The 10066-nt window shown below is 36.4% G+C and overlaps 2 protein-coding genes across 4 annotated transcripts; one reads left to right on the plus strand and one right to left on the minus strand.

Annotated features, from left to right (window-relative positions):
- Positions 1 to 1910: 1910 nt before the first annotated feature.
- LOC109179740 lies at positions 1911 to 3145 on the plus strand. 3 transcript variants are annotated; one of them, XM_019329238.1, is made up of 2 exons: positions 1911 to 2938; positions 3011 to 3145. In XM_019329238.1, the coding sequence occupies exon 1, from the start codon at positions 1953 to 1955 to the stop codon at positions 2934 to 2936; it is 984 nt and encodes a 327-aa protein (XP_019184783.1). In that variant the 5' UTR covers positions 1911 to 1952; the 3' UTR covers positions 2937 to 2938; positions 3011 to 3145. The 3 variants fall into 3 exon arrangements, with proteins under 3 accessions (XP_019184783.1, XP_019184782.1, XP_019184784.1); XM_019329237.1 differs by having other exon boundaries at positions 1911 to 2935; positions 3008 to 3145; XM_019329239.1 differs by having other exon boundaries at positions 1911 to 2927; positions 3000 to 3145.
- A 5233-nt stretch (positions 3146 to 8378) lies between these two features.
- Positions 8379 to 9853, minus strand: LOC109179737 (aquaporin PIP2-4-like). The gene is made up of 3 exons (XM_019329230.1): positions 9507 to 9853; positions 8995 to 9290; positions 8379 to 8889 (listed from the first exon to the last, which is right to left on the minus strand). The coding sequence occupies exons 1-3, from the start codon at positions 9808 to 9810 to the stop codon at positions 8635 to 8637; spliced, it is 855 nt and encodes a 284-aa protein (XP_019184775.1). The 5' UTR covers positions 9811 to 9853; the 3' UTR covers positions 8379 to 8634.
- Positions 9854 to 10066: the final 213 nt, after the last annotated feature.

The following is a 10066-nucleotide window of genomic DNA, read 5'->3' on the forward strand; positions in this document are numbered from 1 at the left end:
AAAGTATATTCTATAATACTTTACAGGGTTGAATGTGGTTATACTTAGCTTCGTGCTAACGGGTATATTCTTATTTGTCTATATGTTGTTTGTAAAACTTTTTTCAGGTGGGCCCAGCGTTGAGAAGTGATCGAGTTAGACTAGTCTAGTAGTTATAGAAGTCTAAACTCTTATTACTTTTATTATGATCTTATTGGTCAGATTTATAGACTTATGTTGTTGATGATGTTGGATGATGTAGACTTCAGGGTGTCTTTTTCCCCCTTACGACTTTCGGTTGAGTTTATGGATGTTAGTTATTTTATCTTTATTTCTAGTTCCACCCTTAACCTGTGCAATCACCACGGAGTGGTGGTTGTGGCGGTGACATTCCCACTAGTTTTCTTATTAAGTTGTTTATCCGCTGCATAGTTTATGATTAATTGTGGTTTAGAATTGTAATTAAGATTTAGAAAAAGTGGGGTGTTACATTATGCCTTGCCAAAGTTTCTACACTTTTTCAACCACCCTACAAAAAAAAAAAAAAAAACGCCCGGCCGTGGAGGAGGCCGATTCCAGCCTTCATCGCCGCGGCCGAGCGGCGCCTAGCGCCTAGGCGCAATTTTTACAACACTGACAGATCTTAAATACACTCAAAGTCTATTGTAGACTCAAAGTTTAATGACCTACACATTAAATGAGCTTTTAAAAAAGGTTTCAAGCCATTCCAAACTATTGTAGGCTCAGACTTGGACCTAAAAAAAAAGTTTCTTCAATGGCATATACTCCCTCCGTCCCGGTTTATGTGTCTGGCTCGGTTAACGAAGCTTGACTGAAGTTATTTTAATTCAATTTTTCATAATATTAAGTTTAGTGTTAGTATACAAAATTTATATATTTAGAAACTACACAAAAAGTACTATTAAACACAACAAATCAAATTTAAAAATAAGTAAAGAATACTAAAGAAAAAAAAAAGAGTTCGTTTGACCAATGAATAGTAAGTAGGACAGATAAAATGGGACAGAGAGAGTATATTAAATAGGTCTTTAAAAAGGCTTCAAGTCATGCCAAGCTTATTTTGAATAAAAGCATGTTTTAAATGAGACTTCTCATACCAATGTCTGAGACATATGGACAACCAATCATTATACAATGGACCATGCATGGTCCAAAACAGCGTTGTTTCTTTTCAAAAGAAATGGCAGTTGTTACATTCTGCGACGCGTCCAGGTTTTTTTTTTTTTTTTTTTTTTCAATGATGCTATAATGAAACTATAGCGTGTATAAAATGAAATTGAATAATAGGTCTTACATATTGGATGTATATTGTCAAATTAAAGTGTAGTTGAATAAGAATTATACTTTAGCGGTACAGTAATGGAACTACATTGTATATAAAATGGAGCTGAATAGTAGACTTCACTTATTGAGTGTATATTATAAAATTAAACTGTAGTTGAATTAGAATGATACATTAATGATGTTGTAATGAAACTATAGTGGGTATAAAATGAAACAAAATGATAAGAGTAGGTGCTATATAGATCATAACGAAAATTTCTAACTATCATTAATGGAAGAAACTTCAAATGATGTCTGTTTTCTATCTGGTCCAGGCTAGCTGCTAGGTGCGGTTAATTGTAAAATTTGCCATGGACAACGGTATTGGCCTGTTGGCCACTATGGTGTGATTGAAAATAATATGGTTGAAAATGATAGTCTTATCCTAAATTACAAAGTACTTAGTTTTTCCACACGCTAGATTATTAGATTAATTGAATGGAAATACTTTTCCATATGGAAAATTTAGAAGTCAGACCGGGTGGGTACAAGAAATTTGCCTGATTTTCTAGAAACTTTGAAAATTTGATAATTTATTAATGTTATTTTCCCATTTCAAAAATAGAAAACACTTCTCAGTATACAGATTACAATCATCTGATCTTCTTGAACATAATCTCTCTGATCTCATGTCTACTGCGCCTGGTGCACAAGGCTTCTCCTTCTGGGCAGTGATCTCTGAAGCCAGACGGATAATCAGAGCCCACAACCGCCATTTCTTTTCGCTTTCACTTCTCTTTCTCTTTCCCTTGTGTCTCTCCAGCGTTATCTACCTAGCCCTCTACACCGCCCTTTCCCACCATGATGGCTTCTACCCCCAACAATGGCTACTCCTCTTCCCCGCTGACCCGACTGGCAACCGATCAGCCCAACCCATCCTCCTCCCCTTCCTCATCAACCTCTTTGCTCAGTTCTTCACCCTTTGCGCCTGGGGCACTATCACCTATAGTACTTTCAACGGGTTCTACGGTAGACCCTTGACACTTGCCTCTTCGGTCAAGTCCCTGCTGTACACTTTCTTGCCTCTACTTGCAACCCAATTTGTCTTTCTAACAATTGTGTTTTGCATCGCTATGGTTTTCGGGGTTTTGGGGGCGATTCTGATAACCGGGCTTCAAAGTTTAGGTGTTGTTGAAGTGAATTACCACGGGTTGTCAATTAGTTTTAAGGTTTTGGTAATTATTATGTTGGTGCTGCTTCTTGTATCCATGGTTTTATGGCTACAGGTGAAGTGGTGCCTAGCGTATGTGATTGTGGTGGAGGAATCAAAATGGGGGTATGAAGCCTTGAGGAGAAGTGGGGAGTTAGTGAAGGGGATGAGAGGAGTAGCATTGTGTGTATTGCTATATTTCGGTATTCTGAGCTTGTCTATGACTTACCTGATGATGATGATAATGATGGTGGGTGCGCCTAATGGGCATTGGAGCTGGACCCATGTATTTCAGGCAGTGTTGTATATAGTTTTTGAGGCTCAACTCATGCTTCATGCGTTTGCTGCAAACGTGGTTCTGTATATCTACTGCAAGGCCTTAGCAGAGGGGGATTTGGATTTTGGTAGCAACTATATGTGCTTACCTTTTCACCATGCTCACAAGGTTTCTGAGGTTGTTTGATTATTTGATATATATATATATATATATATATATATATATATATATATATATAAATAATGGTAGCTTGTTTTATTTGTTTTGTAGTCGTCTTCATGTATGCTTCCTTCCAACGTTTAATTTATGTAAGGGTATTTGTAAGCTCTATGATCTATGAATGTGTCCTGTAATCATGATAATATGGAAAATAATATATGTATTCCTAACTTTTACTTCCTACTCTTAAATATTTGATATATGCAACTTTGCTTGGTGAAATACTAGTGATAAGCCACAAATTTGCTTACAATTGTGCTCTATATATTCTTTCTATTTGTTAAATCTTTGGGTAATGTTGATATTATGAGTGGGTTTTGTTGGGGATGTGTATTTTTTAGGTGTTTTGTTGTTCACTTTAGAGGATGAACAGCTTCAGGTGTGAGCTGGAGGTTGCTCCCACATTGCCACTGGTGAAACTTGATCCCTGATCATTCTTTCAAACTTTCACCTCTATGACCAATTGAGCTACCCAATCGTTATGCGTTGGACCCGTGTCCAGCATGCATGTTGGACACGGGTTTCCAGACCGCTTCGTTATAGGAGTATATGTTCATAATTTTATTATTATATGTTAATAACTGTACATTCATAACTCCATAACTGTACGTTCATAACTCTATAACTGTACATTCATAACTCCATAACTGTACATTCATAACTCTATAACTGTACATTCATAACTCCATAATTGTACATTCATAATTTTCGAAGCTCTATGTTTAGAATTTTAGAGCTCTATGTTCATAATTTTATCACTATATGTTCATAATGTCAGAGCTCTTTGTTCATAATTCGATCAATAACTGGACATTCATAATTCCATAACTGTAGATTCATAATCTCATAACTGTAGATTCATAACTCCATAACTGTAGATTCATAACTCTATAACTGTACATTCATAACTCCATAACTGTACATTCATAATCTTCGAAGCTCTATATTCACAATTTTAAAGCTCCATGGTCATAATTTTATCACTATATGTTCATAATTGTAAGTTCATAATGTTAGAGCTCTGTGTTCATAATTTCGTAATTACATAACTGTACATTCATAACGGCATAACTGTACATTCATAATCCAAAAAAAAAAAATAACGCCGTTAACGGCAAAACGCACACGATTATTTTTTTTTTTTTTTTTTTTTTTAACTAAATGACGCGTTTTTTTTTTTTGAAAAACGACGTCGTTTTGGGCCCGTGTCCACAATTCATTGTGGACACGGGTCCAGGGCATAATTTGCCCATGCCAATCATTATGCCATGGAACCGTGTTCACCATGGATGGTGAACACGGTTCCATACGACCCCGTTTTGTGTGAGTGGGACTAACGGTGCCCGTAAGTGGCACCGTTAACTCCCACCACTCACAATTTTTTTTTTCCAATACCAATGATTGGATAGAGCCCTTTGTAATTGAAGCAAGCTTGTTTGCAGCACTCTTTCTCCCCCTTGCTGCATTGTACTTTTTCTCAATAACACTACTACTCCTTTTATTTCTCACACCTTTACTCCTCCGGCTTGAAGGATCTTGGACAATACCACTTGACGAAGACACAGCACCCTCCTCAGTATTCACATCCCCAATCTCAGCTTCAATGTTTTTCCTTGCATTCTCAACAACTTCATCACAGAATTGTCTAGCAACACTGTTATCTTGGCTAGAAACAATAAGCCTTTGAAATTTCCTACTAATCTCAACAGCCCAAATTGAAGAAGGGACACCACCATTATAAAACACGGATGCAATGTCCAAATTTCTACCCTCAACAACCTTTTTAGTCCATCTTTTTAGAATGTATTTATCAGGAATACTGGAAACACAGTGCACATGAAGTATACTTAAGCAATGGCAGCAAAGTATTCCCAATTCTGAAAACAGCTTGCAACTACAGCATATATCCAAATTGATTGGCTTAAAAGTTACTTCATGCCTTATGATATCTATGTCTGGTCGCCATACGTGATACTTGCACTTACAACCATTATTCAACACCATTTCTTGATAACAAGAGCTACCTTTCATAAACTGTTCCTCGAACAAAAAATATATCTCAATCGTATAAACCTCTCTAGCATGTGAAAGGAGTTTCACATGATCCATTATCATGGTGGGTACTCCTTGAGAACACCGGAAATCCTCACCGTTTTCCTTACTTCTCCATTCAGAAATAACACTCACAAAGGATGAATAAAAATCACATAAACCAGCAGTCTTGGACAACCTCCTGGAAATTGAATGATTTGTGGTTTCACTCCTTTGCGAAGATAAAATACCCCCGAAGAAATAATCCTTGTTGAACGCTTGACACCACTTTTCCCTATAGTCATAAAGCTTCTCTAGCCATGTATTCTTATGACAATTATATTTTGTAACCATCCTGAAAAAGTTAAAACACATGTTTACTAATCATATTCTGAAAATTCATAATCTCATATTACAAAGTTCATAATCATATAACAGAAAATACATAATGACATAACAGAAAATCCATAATTGTATAACTGTGAATTCATAATCTCATATTAGAAAGTTCATAATCATATAACAGAAAATACATAATGACATAACAGAAAATACATAATTATGTAATGTAAATTCATAATTTTTTTCCCCTGTTGAATACACAGAGTAAATGACTAAACATACCAAAATATGATACTGTACCCAATGAACAAGGTAAATAATAACATACCTTGTCCAATAAACTTCAAACTCCGCTTCAGTCTCGGTGTATTTCAACACACAATTGAACATATCCAGAAAATCCTTATGATTCCTTAATGCCTTGATATGCTTCTTCGAGTTCTCACCAATATGCCATATGCAAAGACGGTGGCGTGATGTAGGAAACACCATGGAAATGCCAGCAGCCATAGCTGAACATTGATCCGTCATGATAGTCTGTGAACACTTGCCATCCATGGATCTAAACGCTCTAAACAACCACGCAAATGACTCTATCCTCTCATTCATCAAAAACCCACATCCAAACATTACATTCATGCAATGATGGTTCATCCCTACAAAAGGACCACAAATCATATCATATTTGTTAGTGCGATATGTTGTATCATGCACTAACAGATCACCAAACACCACATAATCCCTTCTCATTTGACCATCCCTCCAAAAAAAACTACACAATCTTCCATCCAAATCAACTTCGAAATCAAAAAAGAAATCAGCCTCATTAGATTGCCTCCTCCTGAATATTTCAATCAAAGAATTGGAATCAGTTCCATCCAAACACTTCAAACTCACAAAAGCCATCGAATTGTAAGCATCGCGGTTGGTAAAGCCAACCAATGGAGAACCCCCTGACTGATGTTTCAAAAACCTCATACCATCCGCCAATGCAACATCACTATTCTTCATGTCTTTTAAATATTCAAGATGATTGTTTCCCACTCTTCTATGCGACCGGAGCAGATGACTCTTGCCAAATGAACATAACTCATGATTGTGCTCTTTCACATGTTTTGTAACTATCCACATCCCATCACCCCCCACATCAAACTGAACAAGTGCACCACAGCCGGTCCTCATATCTATCTTTGAATAAAGCTTAACACCACTATTTGGTTTCTCCTTATACCCAGCCTTAGCACAGAAAAACCTCTTCATCTGAATTGACTTAGTAGATGCCTTATAACGTTGTTGGCCTTTCCTCACACTAAAACCAGCTCTGTATGCATATCCATTATATAACTCAAAAGCTTCGTCACCATTGCTTACTACAACACCAACCAAGTCTTCATCAACTGCAATTGCAACAAAAAAATAACCACACTTATATGAACTACTAAAATATGAATGTGCAGTTCACCTATAATGAATATAATATGCTACAATAGAAAATTCATAATCTCATGTGAGAACATTCATAATCACAAAGAAGAAAATTCATAATATCATATCAGAAAGTTCATAACAGAGACAAAGTATCAATAACATTTGTGACATTATGGACATTCAAAGCTGCATAGATAGTGAATAATATCATAACAAAAATAAGTTTGATGGAAATATATTCTTCATTTACGTAGAGGGGGGGGGGGGGGGGGGGGGGAATGCCGAATAAATCCAGCCTAAGAAGAACATATTTTCCATCAATAACAGATACACATAAATCATATACTCATGACATAAAATTCATAATCTCATAACATAAAATTCATAATCTCATATAGAAAATTCATAATAACACAACAGAAAATTCATAACATCAAAACTGTAAATTCATAACATGAACAGAGTATTAATATCAATCACAACATAACTAACATTCAAATTGCATACAATCACCATTAATCATTACCTACAACTACCAGAAACCACATTCATGATACACAAACTAATAAAAAGAACCTGGACTTGAAGACGAGCCAGCAGTGTCAATGTTTAACTCTGCTTGATCAGTGCTTATTGAATCACCAACAAATTCTTCATTCACTGAGTATATGCAAACATGGTAACATACCAGCAATGTCAATGTTTATAGTACTGTTACATTATGAACATTCATACCACATGCATGAACAGAGTATCAAAATTCATAATTGCGTAACAGAAAATACATAATCTTATATTGTAAAATTCATAACAGAAACATGGTACTAATACACAATTACGACATTATGAACATTCAAACTGCATACATACTGAACAAATACCAATAAAAACAAACTAAATCTTCAACATGCTAAATCTCATAAATGAAACGAAATCAAACACATAGAATCGAACGAACCTGGAATCGCAGAAATCGGATCGGTGGAATCTTTTCCTCGAACCGTCGTCTTCTCCATCGCGAATAGGAAATAATCACGAATGTCGGATCAAATCAATCGCAAAAAATTGGCTATCGCAAATCAGAACTGCCTTCAAAATCGGGTGCTAACGCCGTTAATAGAACAATATTTAAAAAAAAAAAAAAACACCAAAAACGACGTCGTTTGGAAACGTGTTCACCAAGCATGGTGAACACGTTTCCACGGCATAATTTGCGTCCCAAACCTCATTGCAATATGTAGTTTAGCAAATACATAAAAAATATTTGGTTATTTTGCTAAAATATATACAACTCTATTTTTGACTTTTCGTTGTATTTTACAATTTGTCACACTTATTTTTTTTTATGGGTATATGCAATTTATCTGCTTGTCAAAAACGTGACTCTCAAACCAATATTTCTTTGATTTTACTAGCTAAAAAAATCTCACACTTATGTCTAAATACTCCAAAAGTTTTGTATAATAATGGTTAATGATCTAAGAATAAAGTCATCATTGAGCTCATTTATGTATTTGTCTTATCCCTTATTTAATTTTGATTGTGTACTCCAAAATATTTAACAATTTGAACAAAATTAAAAATTGAAAAATAATTCTTCCAGCAGTTTTAATTTGAGAAGATATATACCATTACTATATTCCACTATGTGGTACATGCATGATACCAACAGCAAAAAAAGTACATAATCACAAGAAGAGATGGAAAAGGAAAGCATTGATTTAATTGGCACACTTAAAAACAAAACAAAACAAAGTAGCACAGTACAACACACAAATAAGCAACACAGAGGATGATGAGACTCTCTACCCCCAGAAAATCTTGGTATATACAATTTCCTCCAGAATTATTGTTGCAAAATTAATTAAGCATTACTCCTCTGTGATCCAAGGGCTTTCAGCGCTCCTGCTCTGAGAATGAACTGATGGTATATGGCAGCAATTGCAGCTCCAATAAAGGGTCCAACCCAGAATATCCACTGATCATCCCATGCTTTGTCTTTCCCATATATCACAGCTGCTCCAAAACTCCTTGCTGGGTTGATGCCCGTCCCCGTCACTGGAATCGTCGCCAAGTGAACCATAAATACAGCAAATCCAATCGGCAGTGGTGCCAAAACCTTAACGTTATTAGTTCAAGATTAGATTATTCATCAGTAATATATATAACGTACGTGATGAGACAGTTTTAAAGTTGAATAAATAAAATACAAAATACTACTCACAGGAACATGGGAATCCCTAGCATTTCTTTTGGGGTCAGTGGCAGAGAAGACAGTGTAAACAAGAACAAATGTACCAATGATCTCAGCACCCAACCCAGTACCCTTACTGTAACCATCAGCCAGCTCGTTGGCGCCACCGCCATACCTCACATAATAAGCCTTCTGGAAGGCCTTAACCAGCCCACATCCACAAATGGCTCCTAAGCACTGTGCCACCATGTACATTATGGCTCGGACAAGTGATACCTTCCTCGCCAAGAAAAGCCCAAATGTCACAGCTGGGTTAATGTGTCCCCCTAGCATATACACGTACAAATTAAATTGTTAGGATCAAGCTTTATTTCCTTTAATTTGCTATCACATTTTTAAGAACTATCATCCATATATATATATAGTTAATAACCAAGCTAGGTCTAACTTTATTTGTTTATAGACAGTCATCACATGTTCTTTTCTGCCCTTTACAGGCCTTCAATTCGCCCAACAAAAACATAAGGTAATTAAGTACATACCAGAAATGCCGGCAGTGCAGTAAACAAGAATAAAGATCATGCCACCAAAGGCCCAAGCAATGCCAAGAATGCCAACACCGCCGCAGGCATCAGTGCCAGTGACATGAGGGTCTGTTTGGCTTTTGTATCCGATCACTGTGAGAACAGTGACGTAGAGGAACAGAAGAGTGGCAACAAACTCAGCTATGATGGCCCTATAAAAAGACCATTGACCCAGCTCCTCCGGGTCAATGAAGGGTGCTGGTGGAGGGTCTTGGTAGTCCTTTAGAGAGTACTCATTGCCAACCTCAACGTCTTTCCCCATTTCAACTGTACTACTCAAACAAATCAATTAAAGTGTGTTCTGGTGGAGTGTGGTGTGAAGTGAGCTGAGGGCTATTTATGGGGCCGGGAGACCAAGATTTAATTTAATTATTACATTTAGTTTTGGCTTCTTCAGCTTTTGCCGCCCCATTTCACTATTTACCCATTTTCTATACATCATTGAATTGAGTCTCATTTTCTATAATAATATATCCTAAGCTGCGCTGGTGTGCTAAGGGTTGATAGTAACAGAATGC

The sequence above is a fragment of the Ipomoea nil genome, unplaced genomic scaffold (genome assembly GCF_001879475.1).
Source record: "Ipomoea nil cultivar Tokyo-kokei standard unplaced genomic scaffold, Asagao_1.1 scaffold0980, whole genome shotgun sequence".
Classification (NCBI taxonomy): Eukaryota; Viridiplantae; Streptophyta; class Magnoliopsida; order Solanales; family Convolvulaceae; genus Ipomoea; species Ipomoea nil.

What these genes read in the sequence shown, in the direction of transcription:
- LOC109179740 (XM_019329239.1), top strand. Translation starts at nt 1,953, where the DNA reads ATGTCTACTGCGCCTGGTGCACAAGGCTTCTCCTTCTGGGCAGTGATC. An exon ending in ATGCTCACAAGGTTTCTGAG is followed by an intron (nt 2,928 to 2,999) that starts GTTGTTTGATTA and finishes AAATAATGGTAG; the next exon opens with CTTGTTTTATTTGTTTTGTA.
- LOC109179737 (XM_019329230.1), bottom strand. Translation starts at nt 9,810, where the DNA reads ATGGGGAAAGACGTTGAGGTTGGCAATGAGTACTCTCTAAAGGACTAC. An exon ending in CTGCACTGCCGGCATTTCTG is followed by an intron (nt 9,291 to 9,506) that starts GTATGTACTTAA and finishes TGTATATGCTAG; the next exon opens with GGGGACACATTAACCCAGCT. An exon ending in CTAGGGATTCCCATGTTCCT is followed by an intron (nt 8,890 to 8,994) that starts GTGAGTAGTATT and finishes AATAACGTTAAG; the next exon opens with GTTTTGGCACCACTGCCGAT.